Below are 18,908 nucleotides of genomic sequence, written 5' to 3'. Positions count from 1 at the left end.
TGGCCTGGTCAAAAGCCTGCAAATTAATAGTGTGGTTAGAGGTTATTAAAAACAAACACACATAAAACAGGGTGAAAGCCTAGCAGAATCACAGTGTTATGGTTTACATTTTTTAATGTGACACTAACATTTTCTTCTTCCTTTTTTCCCCTTTGCGTATCTGTATCTTTGCAAAATCTAATCTTCCTTTTTAACTGTTTTAATCTCTTTATAAATTCTCTTGTTTCCTGCCTGTGTATTGATCTCTTTTATGTTTTTTTACATATGCACAATTAAACTTATTTGGAAATTCTTCTTGGATTTCCATTTTGTCTTGTTCCTTGACATTTTCCTATGTTGAATCCGTGCCTAGTCTTGTCTCCTTTCCTACCCCCCACTTGCTTTTTCTTTGTGTTACATTTGTGACTGTGCTTTTTGCAGTACATGTTGGATGCTGCTAGGAAATTGCAACCCAATTTGTATGTAGTAGCCGAACTGTTCACAGGAAGCGAAGACGTGGACAATATCTTTGTTACTAGACTGGGCATTAGTTCCCTAATAAGAGGTAGGCTTGTTGATGTGTATTTCCCATATAAAACTTTAGTTTTTGTTTAAGTAGATTAAAAGGCATTTAATAGCATTATATATAATGTTTAATAATTTTCAACACCGTTAATGTTCTCTTAAATACTCTACACCAACTTTTCTCTATCTCAGTCTGTTTTTATCAGGAAAAGTTTCCACTTTGGGGTAAAACATCTGCTCTTAAATTGAAAGATGAGTAGGATGAATTGATGACTCATGAACAACAGCATTTTTTTTGTTTTTGAAAATATACAAATCTAGTTTTCATCTCCTACTTGGATAGATGATAGAATCTTAGATTATTTCCCATAGATCCTATATAGCTAACATCCTAATAAACAGCGTATGTTCCCTTTTACCTACATGAGCCATTTCTGTGGCCAATTATAGAGAAGAAATTTTGGTCACTTAAACTAATAGACATTTGTTTAAATGTTTAAAGCAGTTTTATTTTTGATAATATTTTATGGTCTTTTTTTGGAAACTCAGTCATGATAAGAAACCTAACCTCTTCTTGACCAGAATAACGAAGATAGTTAAAATATTCTGTAATGCTTTGCAGAGGCAATGAGTGCATATAATAGCCATGAAGAGGGCAGACTGGTTTACAGATACGGAGGAGAACCTGTTGGATCCTTTGTTCAGCCCTGTTTGAGGCCGTTAATGCCAGCGATTGCACATGCCCTGTTTATGGATATTACCCACGATAATGAGTGTCCCATTGTGGTAAGCATCTATTCTGTTTCTTGTATTTACTTATTTTGCTAAACTCATATGTGGAATTTAAGAAACATAACAGATGAACATAGTGGAGAAAAAAAGAGAGGCAAACAATAAAACAGACTCAACTAAAGAGAACAAACTGAGGGTTGCTGGAGGCGAGGAGGGCAGGGGATGGGCTAAATGAGTGAGGCGGATTAAGGAGGGCACTTGTGAGCATTAGGTGTGGTATGTAAGTGATGAATCACGCAATTTCTACACCGGAAACTAATATTACGCTCTATGTTAACTGACTGAAATTTAAATAAAACTTGAAAAAGGAAAAAAATAAATGTTTTTATCTGATATTTAGTGACAATATCCACATGCTTCAGAACCATGTCTTAGATTTATACGTGATTGTGGTACATAGTTTTTGAATGTTTTGTTAAATTCTAAAACAAATTAATGTCAAAAATAATGAAATAAAGCCAATTAATGACTTCATTATGCAATAGGATGGCACTTTGCATTTGAAAGAAAATAAACCTGGGGTTTTTTAAATTGTTTTCTAGCATAGGTCAGAATATGATGCTCTGCCAAGTACCACGATTGTTTCCATGGCGTGTTGTGCTAGTGGAAGTACTAAAGGCTATGATGAATTAGTGCCTCATCAGGTATGTCTTGGTGGTGTTTTTTTTAAATCCACATGGCCAACAACTTTGAGCATTTTTACTAAAAGATCTTATTATAATTAAAATGTACATATGGCTGAGTTTTAACTTTGTTCAGATTTCAGTGGTTTCTGAAGAACGATTTTATACTAAGTGGAATCCTGGAGCATCTCCATCAGATAAAGGTGAAGTTAATTTCCAAAGTGGAATTATTGCAGCCAGATGTGCTATCAATAAACTTCATCAAGAACTTGGGGCCAAGGGTTTCATTCAGGCAAGAAACGAACTTTTTGTAAGTTTCTTAAGGTTCAGTTTCAGAGTAAGTTTTTCCGGTTTGAGCGCTAATGTGCTTTCTCTTTCTGTTTCTCAGGTGTATGTGGATCAGGTTGATGAAGACATAGTGGCAGTAACAAGACATTCACCCAGCATTCATCAGTCTGTTGTGTCTGTGTCTAGAACTGCTTTCAGGAATCCTAAGACTTCATTTTACAGCAAGGAAGTGCCTCAGATGTGCATCCCTGGTAATGCAACCTAAAAATGTTACTGTGATTATACACAGTACTGGTGTGGTTGTAGTTGAGAAAAAGAGTTCAAAATTTTGCATAACTTGGGGCACCCAGCCTGCTCAGTTAGTAGAGCATGTGACTCTTGATCTTGGGGTCATGAGTTCAAGCCCCATGTTGGGTATAGAGTGTACTTTAAAGAAAGAAAGAAATTAAGACTGGGATGACAACCTGAGCTGAAGGCAGATACTCAAGCAACTGAGCCAGCCAGGCACTCTGGGATGTGTTTTATAATTGTCAAAGAAGAGATATGGAGAGACTATAATTGCTTTATGTTCACAAAAGAGAGAAATCACTGAGTATTTAGAAAAGGAATTTTAGTTTTTGAAAGATGTAAAAAAGAAAATTCATATTAATAGGTGTTAGTAAGACTATCTGGGGACTAGTGAAAATATCTATTTGGTTAAAATAGTGGAGTGACAGAGGGCTAGGAAGGTAGTTGAGGATGGATTATGAAAAGCCTTAAATATTAAACTATATTCTACTTTGATTTATATGTGTGTCTGTGTGTGTATGTGTGTGTGTGTGTACATGTTCATACACAAGTACATAGTTAGACACACTATAAATATACATACGTATACATATATATAAACACATGACTATACATACATATTTCCCGGGTATAAAGGAAATACATGATTGTTTTATACAAAATGGGAAATAGGGAATAAATTAAGAGGAAAATAAAGCTATTTCACAACTCAGAGAATGTTAATATTTGAGTATATTTCCATAACAGGTATTGTCCTTGTAGTAAAAATGTAAGTTACTCCAAATTAATTCCCCATGGTCCTGGGAAGCCCTGCATCAGGCTCCCTGCTCAGTGGGGAGTCTGCTTCTCCCTCTCCTTGCTTGTGCTCCCTCTCTGCTCTCTCTCATTATCTCTGTCTCTGTCTCAAATAAATAAATAAAATCTTTAAATAAGAGGAGATGAAGATTCCCATAAAAATCATCATATTCTATATTGGTTGCTAGTTATTAAATATATAAACTCCAGTTTTTAAAGATTATCAACTTGCATAGTTTTTTTTTTTAAGATTTTATTTATTTATTTGACAGAGACCACAAATAGGTAGAGAGGCAAGCAGAGAGAGAGGAGGAAGCAGGCTCCCTGCTGAGCAGAGAGCCCGATGCGGGGCTCAATCCCAGGACCCTGAAATCATGACCTGAGCCGAAGGCAGAGGCTTTAACCCACTGAGCCACCCAGACGCCCCTCAACTTGAATAGTTTTAAGGTTAAATGTTCATTAGTTATTTTTAACTGCTTGCAAGTGTATAGTCAGTAATCTTGTCTTGTCTGATTATTGCTAATGTATGTGTACAGTTTCACATGGTTGCAATCATTGTGAACAATATTATCTCGGGTTTTGTTTTGGTCATTGGTCTTTATTAAAACATTTCCATTTTGTAACAAAATTGTGATTTTCATTATGTTAAATATTTCATGTTTTATTATGTTAGTATCCCATCTTTAATATTCTTTAGTATGTTTAACAGTGAATATACACTAGGAATAATTTTTTCTTTCGAATAATTTCTTAGTAATTATTTTGAGAAGTAGAATTTCTAGATCAAAAGGTACTATTACTTATTGTCAGATTAATGGCTCAAATTACATAAATAGTAAAGTTCAAGTTTTATATATCCTTTGACTCAGCAGTTCTACTCCTAGGTATATCTTTGAAAAACTCTCATATGTTCCGTTAGAAGACAGGAAAACAAGAATATATTTGGTATATTCACACAATGGAATACTATTTGGCATTTGAAAAAAATGAGCTGCAGCGTGAGCTGCAGCTTATGTAGCAATGTGAACAAATCTAAAAAATAGTGTTGTTTAATAGAAAGCAAGTTGCAGAAATATATATATATATAATTTGGATCTACTCTAATAAAACTTGGAAATATGGAAAACAATATATATTGTTTTGGGAAATAGATATATGTAGTAAAATGCACAGGATTTAGGAATGCCAAATTGCAGGTGACAGTTACCTCTGAAGGGAAAGAAAGGGTGCACATTTGTAATGTTTTCTTCAGCTAGGAAGTAGGATCTGGCTTTTTAAAATTTTTCCCTACTTTTTGTATTTCTGAAATTTTTCATTTTTTTAAATAAAATTTTCAAGGGATTTATTTTCTCTCTGCTCAAAGTTAGGAAGGTTATATATTGTTCCTAAGAGCTAAGCCATTATTACTTGATAAGATCTTTTTTCAGATAGGTCTTTGTTAATTTATAATTTTAAAAACAAAGCATTGAGTGAAAAATGCATCTTGGGTAGAATGATCTACTCTCAGACTGCTATTTCATATTCAACTCTAAGTTTAATGAATTAAATTGAATTGGCACTTCCTAATTCCAGATGGTTTAATATGAAATTTCATTAATATTTTTACTTATTCATAGGCAAAATTGAAGAAGTAGTTCTTGAAGCCAGAACTGTTGAGAGAAATACGAAACCTTATCAGAAGGATGAGCATGCGATCAATGGAATGCCAAACATCACAGTAGAAATTAGAGAACATATTCAGGTATTTGGGACTCTCATCTTACTACCATGTTTAACATCTTAAGGACATTAGAATTATTGATTGAATGGTTTTATACATTTTTTTTCAAGCTTAGTGAAAGTAAAATTGTTAAACAAGCTGGAGTTGCCACAAAAGGACCCAATGAATTTATTCAAGAAATAGAATTTGAAAACTTGTCTCCAGGAAGTGTTATTATATTCAGGTATGTTGGAGTTCAAACTGATGACTTTGCTTGTAAAATAGATGACATATTCTGTTAATTTTGAATGAATCATTCCTAAAAAGTAACCATTTTTTAAATTAATATTTTCAGAGTTAGTCTTGATCCACATGCACAAGTTGCTGTTGGAATTCTTCGAAATCATCTGACGCAATTCAGTCCTCACTTTAAATCTGGGAGCCTTGCTGTTGACAACTCAGATCCTATATTAAAAACTCCTTTTGCTTTGTAAGTAGGCCTTAGTTTATGGAGATTTGCCAATTTAATAACTGATAAGTTACTGCAAGCCTGATTTAAACAGTTTTAAGGGTCTTCCATGTCCATGCTACTCAGACAGTGGTCCAAGAACCAGTAGTCATATTAGCATCATCTATTGTTCATATGGCCTATTGCTTTATCATTTGTATGTGTGCTTGCATGTGCACTCTCACACTCATGCACTCTCTATATGTAGCTATAGATACGAGCAAACACACACATGCACACATGCATCTCTATACACACAGGTGCACACAATTTTTCTGAACTATCTGAGGCTAAGTTGCATACACCATATTCCTTCCACATCATTTTTTAAATATTTATTTTTTTGAAGTAAGCTGCACACCCAACGTGGGGCCTAAACTCATGACTCTGAAGTCATGAGTCACATATTCTTCCCACTGAGCCAGCCAGGTGCCCCAATCTAAATTTTTTGTGGTTCATTGGCTGTGTATTTATACAGTGAAATAGCAGTTTATGTACTGACCCATTTTTTTATTGTGTTCAACTTTTTGTTTTTATAAGAGCTTTTATCATTAAGGATATCAGCTCAACTCAAGCTATTAGAAAAGTATTTGCATTCTAAAAATATCTGTGGTGGGGCGCCTGGGTGGCTCAGTCATTAAGCGTCTGTCTTTGGCTCAAGCCCTGATCCCAGGGTCCTGGGATGGAGCCCCACATCCGGTCCTGCTCAGCAGGGAGTCTACTTCTCCCACTCCTCCTGCTCGTATTCCCTCTCTTGCTGTGTCTCTCTCTGTCAAATCAATAAATAAAATCTTCAAAAAAATAAAATGCAATGAAATGAAAATAAAAATATCCATGATGAAGCTGTTTTATGTTTCTGAGGCATGCTTATAAAATGCATATTCATCCTCGGACCTACTCAGATTATCGGGGTAAGACCAAGAAATCTGTATCTTAATAAGGTCCCCAGGTAATTCGTATGCAAGTTCACTGGCTATGTGTCAGAAAGCATTTGCCTAGAATGGAGTTGGTACTGAGATTGCTGACTGATTTGATCAAACTTGACTCACAAACAGTGGGTGAAGGAAAAGTCGGTCCCAACTATGAGGACAGAGTCTGGCAGAAACAGGGAACAAAGCCCAGCCAACCATAATTTTCTCTGTTGAGACAGAACTAAAAGAGAAAGAAGGAAGTACATTTAAGAGGTTATATTTTCACATAAAATTCAAGAGAATATGTATTCAGTTCCGTAGAATGAAATGACCGGAACAGTTAGAATTATTAAAAAAAAAAAAAAAAAAAGTAGGATTTATTGTATTCAAGTGTGGTCAGTTATGCAGTCTCACTGCTACCTGGACCAAGAGGAAACCAAGGCCATAACAGACACCTCCTTCTGACTATTATCAAGAAGCATCCTTAGCTAAGAAAATCTTGGTTTCTTGAATAACCCAGCTAAAGGGCAGTGCCACCTTAAGAGAGGAGAGAAATACTACATGATTTCTAAGGTGATTAACTATGAATTTTTATTATCCCTTTGCTGGTCCTTGACAAGTATTTCAATTTTAGAATAATTAGCATAAAAAATGTTATTGATGTCCTACTTAAGAGGATATAAAGAAGAGGAAAAAACCAAGCCCATCAAGAAAGAATAAAAAAGCAAATTTGTGGGGTGCCTGGGTGGCTCAGTGTGTTAAGCCTCTGCCTTCGGCTCAGGTCATGATCTCAGGGTCCTGGGATCAAGCCCTGCATCGGGCTCTCTGCTCAGCAGAGAGCCTGCTTTCCCCCTCTCTCTGCCCACCTCTCTGCCTACTTGTGATCTCTCTCTCTGTCAAATAAATAAATAAAATCCTTAAAAAAAAAAAAAAAGAAAAAGAAAATTTGTGAGAAAAAGGTTGTAGCAACCAAAATATTTTTCCAGGATACTTGCAAGTAATAAAATTTGTCAATTGATTTGTTTTTCTTGGCTTGGAAGAAATGTTACTTCTAACTGAATCTTTAGCATGTTTTATCCTTCAATTATTATTTATAACATATATTGTTTGTAATGTATATTATAGTGCTGAGGTACTAAAACATATATTGTTAAGGTATTTTATGGTTATGATTCAGATTTTCTTCTTTATTGACAACATTTTACTGTATTTACCTGTTCTCTTTATTTTCTACTTCTTAGCATTGCCTCAAAATTAACTTTGGCTGAGCTGAATCAGGTACTTTACCGATGTGAAGCCGAAGAACAAGAGGATGGTGGAGGCTGTTATGACATACCAAACTGGTCATCTCTTAAATATGCAGGTCTTCAAGGTAAGCAAATACAAGGATAGTTAAGCCTTTGGATTTGGGTGGGTGGTTTTTAGGGTCATATGGTATCTTCTTTATGGAATTAAAGTTTGGGCTTAGAATCCAACTGGCTTGGGTTCAGATTGTGGCCCTGCCACCCACTCATTCATTGACCTCCAGCCAGTAACTTAACCTCTCTGTGCCCATTTCTGCCTTTATAAAATGTGAATAGTATTGTGTAATTCATAGGCTTTTTTTTTTAGGCTTAAGAGATGTATTTTTATTTGGTTTATAGAAATAGTGAATTTGTTGATTTGTATTCAGTAATGAAATACAAAATGAACCTCACATAGGCTTTTTTGAAGACTAAATGAGAAAATTTATTTGGGCCCCAAATGGTACAGGTTGTAAATATAATACATTCATCTTCCTTTTTCATCTAATCAAAAACTTGGTTCATTGTGTATTTGTTTTATCCAAAAAGAGAACTTACAGTAAAACATGTATTTAGAGTAGTTGTGAGGCAGGACATAGGATCTAAATATTTAATTATCAGTTTAACTTACCTAGTTGGAAATATTTTCTTGGATTTTTATCTAGGAAATGTGGCTGATCACACATGTATTCCTAGTTCATGTAGTATTCCACATATCATGCCTCCTTTGCAACTTATTTTCTTTGTCCATCTAACCCATCTTTAAGGATGAGTTTGACTCTTACATCTTCCACAAAGCATTCCTTAACTATTATTTTTCACGGTAAGATCTTTGTCCCCTGGATACCCATTGCATTAATTTACTATGCCTCTTACTTGCTATACCATCTTACTTGGAAGATATTTTACTAACTAGTACAGTGTTTTGTGAATATTTATTGTTGTGGTTAAGAATGGGCTCTGGATTCCCTGAGTTACACTCACTAGCTTTATAAGCTTGGAGTAAACTCTACATGGCCCAATTTTCTCATCTGTAAAAGGGAAACAGTAATAGTGCCTACCACAAGGACTAAGTTATTAATACATGCAAAGCATTTAGACAATGCTCAGTTCATAGTTAGTACTTGATAATTGTTAGCCTTAAGACTCCACTAACTAGATTGTACCTTGAGAAAGAACACTGTTTGCCTTTTTTGCATTCTTATTTTTTAGCTTTTGTACTTTCTACAAAACCAAGCACGTAAGAAAGCTCCCAGTAACTTTCTTCTAGACTTTGGTGCTTTTGACATTTTTTTTCTAAAACAGTCTCATTTTCAATAAAAAATGTTTTGTGGTGTGCGAAATAGAGAAGTGTATATGTTACCAGTCCTAGACAGCTGCTTACTCCATTTTCACCCTGAGCTGTTGAATTCCTTCTATTCTGAACTTCTTTTCTGGCCTTTTTCTTTCTTAAAGTTAAGTCTAGTTCTTTACTAACTCTCTCCTGATCTACTTTTTACTTTGTATCAATCCCTTTTTTTCTCTGACAGTTTAGTATTCCCAGTATTCCACTGGATATTTCTAGCAGACTCTTAACAGCAACATCCAATTAAGTCAGACTTAACTTCATTAACTTTCTCTCCCCTAAACAAAATCCCCCTTCTCTTCTTCTCTACTTTTTATAATAATAAGTCATGTTGGAATCCAAGAATCTGTTTTTGGATCTGTCCCTTTTATCTTCTGTATTCAGTCAGTGATTGTGACTGAATTTTTTCTGTGTTCTCTATAGTATACCATATTCTTTTATTTTCGTAGTTAACACCCTATTCAAAGACTAAGTCCTGTCTGCAAAACCAAGTAACCAGTTTTCAAATTTCTTGTTACCTCTTCCACAGAACATTCCATTCCATTGATCAGATCTCTTTTTCTAAAATGCTTCTTCATCATGTCACCATTATTCAACAAGTGAAACTTATATTTACTGAGCAATATTTGCCTTCTTAAAAAATGCTAGAGCAGGGGTGCCTGGATGGCTCAGTGGGTTAAAGCCTCTGCCTTTGGCTCAGGTCATGATCCCTGGGTCCTGGGATCAAGCCCCACGTCGGGCTCTCTGCTCAGCAGGGAGCCTGCTTCCACCCTTTCTCTGCCTGCTTCTGATCTCCATCTGTCTACTTGTGATCTCCTACTTGTGATTTCCACCTGTCAAATAAATAAATAAAATATTTTTTTATAAGTTAGAAAAAAATGCTAGAGCAAAAGTGGAGCATTATTTTTTATACTGTCTTGTTTCTAGTTTTTTTTATGTTTTATGCTTTGTTTCCCAAAGAAGGTTGTAAGCCCCTTGAGAGAAAGAACTACATCTTAAATTTATGTATTTATTATTTCTCAAGACATGCTATATACGAAGTAAAATTAAATCCTAAATATATAAATTAATTTAGTCAAAATGAACTTGGTGAGGCTATTAATATAATATTTTTAATATGGAAATTATTACATTATTGGGTAATGAAAGAAGTACTATTGTTCTGTCATTGAAATAACAGAAGCTGATGTGTATGCATAGAAATTCTAATGTTTCTTTTTTTTAAGATTTTATTTATTTATTTGACAGACAGATATCACAGTAGGCAGAGAGAGAGAGGAGGAAGCAGGCTCCCCACTGAGCAGAGAGCCCGATGCGGGGCTCGATCCCAGGACTCTGGGATCATGACCTGAGCCAAAGGCAGAGGCTTTAACCCACTGAGCCACCCAGGCGCCCCAAAATTCTAATGTTTCTGCTTGAGTATTACTTAAGGATATGCTCATATATTTCACCTTGGTAGCTTGTTTAGTTCCAACTCCCTCTTGTTATAATTCAAAGATCCTTTCCAAAGCAGGCCTATTATCACTAGAGATGCTCTTGCGCTCTCTGAAACCATTCCTGTGATTGCCTGAATATTAATGATTCCACCACTTTTTAACATGAGAAGATACAGACTTAATCAATTTCCCCCCAATGCCTTAGGGCAGGGAAACTATGCCAGTTAGTTGCCTTTGAATATTATAATATTTAAATTCAGAAGAACAAGACAAGTCTCAGAAGTTAGGAATCTTGGAAAGCTCTACATAGCTCCTGCGACAGTAGTCTCCTTCAGTATGTCTTTATATCTCAGGGCAAGCCAGTGTGGCCACACATATCTCCAATCATAGGAAATGCGACTGTGGTCTTTGCAGCCCTTGTGTCTACCTCTATATGTGTTCACCCCCTATCACTAAGAGACAACAGTAGCCCAGGCTATGGGAATAAATTGCCTCTGCCAATAACATATTTCTATGAATTTTCAGGATTAATGTCCGTCTTGGCAGAAATAAGACCAAAGAATGACTTGGGACATCCCTTTTGTGATAATTTGAGATCTGGAGATTGGATGATTGATTATGTCAGTAACCGACTTATTTCACGATCAGGAACTATTGCTGAAGTAAGTAAAAGTCTACTCTACTTCATAAAACAAGGAAACAATAAAAACTAATTACTATGGTGTATATAAAATTAACGTCGTTTTTTAACCTGAAAACTCCTCCTTTCTTCATCATCTTCCCATTTTAACAAATGGAAATCTGGTTGATAGATTACTAAATAGTAGAACTGCATGTTTGGATTTACCTCTTAAAATGCACCTAGCCTGGGGCACCTGGGTGGCTCAGTGGGTTAAGCCTCTGCCTTTCGCTCAGGTCATGATCCCAGCGTCCTGGGATCAAGCACCGCATCGGGCTCTCTGCTTGGCAGGGAGCCTGCTTCCTCCTCTCTCTCTCTCTCTCTATGCCTGCCTCTCTCCCTACTTGTGATCTCTATCTGTCAAATAAATAAATAAAATCTTTAAAAAAAAAAATGCACCTAGCCTGTAAACACACCAAATTAACTTTTTTTTAAATTAACATGTAGTGTATTATTTGCTTCAGGGCTACAGGTCTGTGAATCATCAGTCTTACACAATTCACAGCACTTCACCATAGCACATACCTTCCCCAATGTCCATAACCCAGCCACCCTATCCCTCCCCACCAACCCCCCAGCAACCCTCAGTTTGTTTCCTGAGATAGAGTCTTTTATGGTTTATCTCCCTCCCAATCCCATCTTGTTTCATTTTTTTCCCTCCCTGCCCCTACAACCCCCCAACCCTGCCTCGCAAATTCCTCATATCAGAGAGATCATATGATAATTGTCTTTCTCTGATTGACTTATTTCGCTTAACATAATACCCTCTAGTTCCACCCATGTTATTGCAAATGACAAGATTTCGGGGGTTTTGATGACTGCATAGTATTCCATTGTATATATATATACCACCTCTTCTTTATCCATTCATCTGTTCATGGACATCTAGGTTCTTTTCATAGTTTGGCTATTCACACCAAAATAACTTTTAAAATTATTTTTACAATAGGTTGGTAAATGGTTGCAGGCTATGTTCTTCTACCTGAAGCAGATCCCACGTTATCTCATCCCATGTTACTTCGATGCTATATTAATTGGTGCATATACCACTCTTCTGGATATAGCATGGAAGCAGATGTCAAGGTATATCCAACAAAGCTGGAGTAAATAGGCATGTTTGTGTAGAAACCATATATAGTCAGTTCATATACTCTTTAAAGACCAAAACATAAAGAACTGTTATAGATTCATAGAGTTGAGAAAGTTTGTAAGTGGATAGTATATGTATTTGCATCCTTTTATTTGGAGCATACAGAAACAAACATAGGTATTAAAATCTGTTCAGTAAAGCTAAGAACTCATGTTCTTGGGAAAATTTAATTGTTTCATATTATTTGCTTCTATTTATTCTTTGATTTGTTAACAGATATAATTTTTAGACTATGCGTACAGATTTTTCCTAATTTTTCATTAAGAGAAAAATTATTCTGCTATTACTATGAGTGAAATTTGCCTTTAGTGATAAATTTCCCTAAAATGAAATTACAGATCAGAATGTACCGCTGAAGAGCCACTAAACTGATTTGGGAATAATTTCAGAAAGAACAAAACTTCAAGGGTGCCTGGGTGGCTCAGTCAGTTAAATGTCTGCCTTTGGCTCAGGTCATGATCCCCAAGTCCCAGGATCTAGCCCCAAATCGAGCTCCCTGTTTGGCAGGAAGTCTGCTTCTCCCTCTGCCTCTCACCCAGCTTGTGTTTTCTTTCTCTCCCAGATAAATAAATAAAATATTTGAAAAAAAGTTTCAGCCCTTCCATTTGTTGCACAATAGGCCTTGGACTTAAAATGAGCCATAACATTGGGTGAAATGAAAGCAGTTCTGAAATCTAACCAAACCGAAATATTTTCATCCAGTATTACCATTGTTACACATCTGATAGAGAGGCTAGTTGAAGGAAAGAATCAAATTAAAATGATACTACTAAAAATTTTTGAAACAATGGGTGTGCAAGATGAGTAAGTTCTAGAGATCTGCTGTGTAACATTGTGCTTGTAAATAACAGTATCATTATTGAACTGTGCAATTAAAAATCTATTAAGAGAGTAGATTTCAAGTTAAGTGTTCTTACCACAATAAAACTTTTAAAGTAAATAAATAATAAAAAATTTTGTATTTTTACAAATTATATTTTAAATTCAGTCACTTTGTTACAGCTTTGTTCAGAATGGCTCTACCTTTGTGAAACACCTTTCACTGGGATCAGTGCAGATGTGTGGAGTAGGAAAGTGCCCTTCTCTGCCACTTCTTTCACCTTCACTTACTGATGTACCATACAGGCTAAATGAGATCACAAAAGAAAAGGAGCAGTGTTGTGTGTCTCTAGCTGCAGGTAAGAAATTACATACAGGTTAAAATGTGTCAGTCAGTATTATTCAAGGAGGAAAAGTTATGGGGAAATCACTATTTTTAGAAAAAGGCATGATGTTATCCAAGATTTTATGTGACTGCTTAATAAAATTTCATATCCACTTGTAGAACTAATATTTGTGCTTACTATTTAATTAATACTGTACAACAGGTATTTATTTATGTGTGTTTTTCACTGTGGCTGGTCAATCCTTCTGCACATTTTTGTTTTCTGACTCTTGACATTTTGTATTTTTTTATCAGATTTGTTTTACTACCCTATTATATTATACTTTTTTCCCAATTTAAAAAATGAACTCAAACTTGTAAATTACCAAGAGATAAGAGAAAGATCCTCTGAAGTTACGAAACACAAAACAAGTGTCAAATAATTTTTTAGTGTCTAATTGCAGTCAAATGCTTTCAACTATATTTTTTGGCATCCTTTCCTGCAAGTAATGTTAAAACTTGAATCAGGTAACAAATCTAAGAATAGATTTCTTAGCATTCCTTAGATTTCATAAATTCCTTGACATTTAAGGCCACTGAATTTAGAACTTTCCAAACTAAACTGAAAATTACCAAATTGCAAGATGAAAGTAATAGTATTTATGTGATTTCCTCTTAAATTTGCATCTACCCATATCAAGAAAAAAGACTTAGTCAGATCTGACAATTAAAAAAGAAATTAACTTTTCATTTAGAATGATTATATTTCATTACATAATTATGTTTTAGATTTTCATTCAACTATTCATCTTCTCCTGGTATTTATATTTCGCCTATGAATCCATGAAGATTCTCATGAAACTGAACTGGGTCATTGTGGAAAAAAAATTGATGTGCAGAATTTGGTTTTAAAGCCTGCTGCTTAGAAGCCTATTATACAAAATAGTGATCTCAACATTCTTGATTATTCACTGCTATTGTTAAGCACTCCCAAAATAAATATACTGATATCATAAATGATATACTGATAGAAGATATGATACTCAATATGCTTATAATCAGGTACAGTCTAAAACAAAAATAGAAACTATAAGGATAAATTGATAAATATAAATAGAAGTTTTTATATTTTCTTCCAGTATCCCAAGGGAGTGTTCTGTACACTCCATACCAACAAAGTATAAAACTGCACATATTTGCAGACAGGTTTTTGGGGGTTCATTTTAAAATGAATACCAAGCCTTTGGTAATAGTAGCATAAAAAATTATAATTATAAACTTATATAATAAATGACAAGGTAAAAATCACTCACAAAATATGTGATCTGTAAGTCATATACTCTTAGAGGTCAAAAGTTAATGCAAACATTTCCACATACCAGTGCTAGAGATTTTATAGTTTTGAAATTTTAACAAAGACAAACTGACTGTACTTTGGGATATACCAACTCAAAATTGCCCTTATATCTATCTATACTCATATTTCATACAAGGTGTTAAATGGGTTAAAGTACTAGGAAGTCTGCATGGCATAGAGTCGTGTATATGTCAACTGCTGTCCTCATCGTCATCAAAGTTATAACCATCAACCATATATAAACCATTTATCAATAATCAACCATGTGTAAATAATACACAAAGTGTTTAGGGAAGTTTTATACCGTTATTTTGGAGACAGTTTAGGAAAGAAGTGTCTGATGTTACCTTTAATTCTGATCCTTCTTAGAAAAAATGTCTGCTCCAAAAAAGGTAAAGACCCAATTAGCAGAAACTTAAATGGCCAAAATTTTCTTTTGTCGTAGTCAAATTCTTTTGCCTCTCAATTTACCTTTTATAATTAGCCTTTTATTTCATTCATTCAGTAAATTTATATATATATTATATACCAGTTACAATTGTCAGTGATAGATTAGTAAACAAGCCAGATAAGGTTTCTGTAACTGTGAATCCTATTTTCTTCTAGGGAAAGACAGTTACTCATGCAACAAACCAGAAAACAAGCAAACAAGATAATGTCAGATAGTGTTAAATGCTTAGAAGATAGTTATGAATGGATACTGTATACGTTTTACTTAAGACCTTAGTTTTCCCTTCCTGAAATATGTGTTATATTTTTGCTTTTGCATATTTCTTTTTTGAGTAGAACGCTGATTTCCTTTACTTTCCTACTGATTATTGTTTTTAGTACAAATAAGGGTAACAGTGTATTCTTGACATGTTTTATAAGAAACTAAACTCAGTATAGAAGTAAAATTTTAGATTTTATGAAACAAGATGGGGCTGGAGAGGGAGACAACCATAAGAGACTCTTAATCTCAGGAAACAAACAGGGTTGCTGAGGGAATGGAGGGAAAAGGATAGGGTGGCTGGGTTATAGACATTGGGGAAGGTATATGCTATGGTGAGTGCTATGAATTGTGTAAGACTGATGATTCACAGACTTGCACCCCTGAAGCAAATAATATAGTATATGTTAATAAAAAAATTTTAGATTTTTGGGGCGCCTGGGTGGCTCAGTGGGTTGGGCCGCTGCCTTCGGCTCAGGTCATGATCTCAGAGTCCTGGGATCAAGTCCCGCATGGGGCTCTCTGCTCAGCAGCGATCCTGCTTCCCTCTCTCTGTCTCTGCCTGCCTCTCTGTCTACTTCTGATCTCTCTCTGTCAAATAAATAAATAAATAAATAAATAAATAAATAAAAATTTTAGATTTTATCCATCAATCACCCTATTTGATCTTGTGCATAATGGCTACATTTACGTAGAATGTTCAAGTTATTTGGTACCTGAAATCTCTATTTTCTTTTGTAAAACCTGGCCAACAAACTGTAACACTTTTTTTTTTTTTGAGAGAGAGTGAGGGAGAGAGCGTGAGCACAAGTAGGGGGCAGGGCAGAGGGAGAGGGAGAAACAGATGCCCCACTGAGTAAGGAGCCTGATGGGGGCCCAATCCTAGGACCCCAAGATTATGACCTGAGCCAAAGGCAAATGCTTCACTGACTGAACCACCCAGGCACCCCTGTAACACGTTTAAGTAGTTTTGAATTAATGAGAAATTTGGTATTAAAGTTTGAATCTAGACTGATAAATTAATAAACATGTTCAGTTATATATCATTAAGATCATCATTTCAAATTTAATTTGTTGCCTCTAATTGCAGGTAGAATCTTTTCAAATATATCATTAGTATTACATGGCACAGCTCTCTCTCTCTTGAGCTCTTCCACTCTCATATCTGGAGAGTGTACTTTATGCTTTAGTAACTGTTCCCACTTGTGTTACTAAAAATATATATACCATTAATATTGTATTAAGTGTTTGTTTATATGTTAAATATTAGATCTCTGATTTCAACCCTTAATTTATCAAAAGAAAGTTTATCTGTGTTTAAAGACTCACATTCTAATCAGTTTAGATAAGGACCCCTCTCTGCCCCTGACTCTTAATTTCTTTGAGGTCACAGATTCCTTTAAGAATGTAATAAGAATAAAAAGAAAAAAAATAAGAATAAGGAACCTCTGGGCGCCTGGGTGGCTCAGTGGGCTAAGCATCTGGCTTCTGCTCAGGTCATGATCCTGGGGGGTCCTTGGATCAAGCCCTGCCTCTGGCTTCCTCCTCAACAGGGAGTCTGCTTTTCCCTTTCACTCTGCCCATCCCCTCTGCTCTTGCTCTCTCTCTCTCTCAAAAATAAAGACATAAAATCTTAAAAAAAAAAAAAAAAGAACATGGAAACTCATCACAGAAATGTTGACATAGATATAGTCATACATTTTACAGATAATTTTAGAGGCCGTGCAGACTCCCTCATTCTTGTCCCCCTGCCTTAGGGGGACTGGCCTACAGTAATGGAGTTCATAGGCCTGTGTGTATTATTAAGATTAATGTATTACTTTGTTGTATTTTCTATTAGGCTTACCTCATTTTTCTTCTGGTATTTTCCGCTGCTGGGGAAGGGATACTTTCATTGCACTGAGAGGTCTACTGCTGATTACTGGACGCTATGTAGAGGCCAGGTAGGAGATCTCTAAAAAGTTGAAAAGCAAGTTTATGTCTAAACGTTTTTCACATGCTCTTCAAACTTTCCTTCTTGCCATCTATTCATAACATTTAGGAGGTATGTTTTCCTTAAGTAGTTTTTTTTTTTTTAACATGTTTATTTAATAAGATCGTAGAATTTCAAACGAGTGGATATCTTTGATGTTATTAAGTTCTAGTCCTTCATTTATGGGTCAGATTATCTTCAGCATTTGCTAATTGATCTCAGTAAAAATAAAAAATGTGTAATCATGTTATTAACAAAAGAGTTAAATTTCTATGCCCGAATTAAGTATAAGAACTCAGATGAACTTTTGGGTAAAATTTGAATTCTATCATTTTTTTCTTCTCTAATGAAGGCTGGGTCCTGTAGAAAGAATTATAGTATCAGGTTTTCCTCTATATGTTGTCAGGCCTTGTAACCTCCAGTTGTGTCTTTTAGTCTTAAAATAATGTTTTCTTATGTCACAGTAATATAACTGAAATTGTCAAAGGTAGAAAAGAGAGGCTGTACAGCAGTGCCACTCAAATCAGCACAAATCAGTACCACAGAGCAGCAGTCACCATCACCTGAGAACTTGCTAGAAATGCAAATTTTTGGTCCTTATGGTGGAGCTCTGAATGTGGGGATGGGGAGGGTAGAATAGCAGATGGAAATTTGTGTTTCTACAAGGGCTTCAGGTGATCTTCAGCAGCCCAAGGTAAAAGTTTGACAGCACTGCTCTACAAGTTAAAACTTTCAGCAGAAAAGCATTTAAATGATACTTGTTTTGATGTCATTCGAAAAACCTGAAGTTTGCCTCTTCAAATGACAAAAGTTCTGGTTTGGGTCTTTTTAAAATTGAAAATTTCTTTTTTAGATTGAAGATTTCTAAGTGGACGTCTGAAATATATTATATTCTTCCCTATTACCTAATATAATAAGATCTTTTCTTATTCACTTAAGAGACCATTGTGGGGTTATAGAAATTTGGGAGGCTGTTTGCTTCTTCCTTAAATGTTCCCAAATAACTATGATTAAGAAGTAGAACATGGAACATCAGGATTCAGCACAGTATAGTGGTTAAGAACTTGGGTTTGGGCACTGCCACATTCTAATCCTGGTTCCAAACTACCAACTGATACATTATTTATCCTCTTTGTACTCTGTAAAATGGTGATAGTACTTAAATTACAGGGTTTTTCTAAGGATTTCTTTTAAGATTTTATTTTTGGGTGATGCCTGGGTGGCTCAGTCCATTTAGTCCTGGGATCAAGCCCTGTGTAGGGCTTCATGCTCAGTGGGGAGTTTTCTTATCCCTCTGCCCCTCCCCTGTTTATGCTCACTCACAAATGTATGTGTGCTGTCTCTCTCAAATAAATAAAATAAATAAAATCTTTTCTAAGAAAAGATTTTATTTTTTTAAGTAATCTCTTCACCCAACGTGGGGCT

The 18,908-nt window shown here is 35.3% G+C and overlaps 1 protein-coding gene across 2 annotated transcripts in view; it reads left to right on the top strand.

Annotated features, from left to right (window-relative positions):
- Positions 1–18,908, top strand: part of AGL (amylo-alpha-1, 6-glucosidase, 4-alpha-glucanotransferase) — an 84,712-nt gene that overhangs the window by 32,956 nt on the left and 32,848 nt on the right. For both annotated transcript variants that reach the window (XM_046008695.1, XM_046008704.1), the window contains exons 13-25: positions 421–544; positions 1,127–1,290; positions 1,839–1,940; positions 2,056–2,211; positions 2,308–2,458; positions 4,907–5,031; positions 5,121–5,233; positions 5,345–5,479; positions 7,650–7,780; positions 10,998–11,134; positions 12,101–12,234; positions 13,304–13,479; positions 17,352–17,454. In XM_046008695.1, the coding sequence (XP_045864651.1) occupies positions 421–544; positions 1,127–1,290; positions 1,839–1,940; positions 2,056–2,211; positions 2,308–2,458; positions 4,907–5,031; positions 5,121–5,233; positions 5,345–5,479; positions 7,650–7,780; positions 10,998–11,134; positions 12,101–12,234; positions 13,304–13,479; positions 17,352–17,454 (1,751 nt within the window). The remainder of the gene's footprint in view (positions 1–420; positions 545–1,126; positions 1,291–1,838; positions 1,941–2,055; positions 2,212–2,307; positions 2,459–4,906; positions 5,032–5,120; positions 5,234–5,344; positions 5,480–7,649; positions 7,781–10,997; positions 11,135–12,100; positions 12,235–13,303; positions 13,480–17,351; positions 17,455–18,908) is intronic.

This window comes from Meles meles, chromosome 1 (assembly GCF_922984935.1).
Source record: "Meles meles chromosome 1, mMelMel3.1 paternal haplotype, whole genome shotgun sequence".
Lineage (NCBI taxonomy): Eukaryota > Metazoa > Chordata > Mammalia > Carnivora > Mustelidae > Meles > Meles meles.
This window is presented reverse-complemented; position numbering and strand designations above follow the sequence as displayed.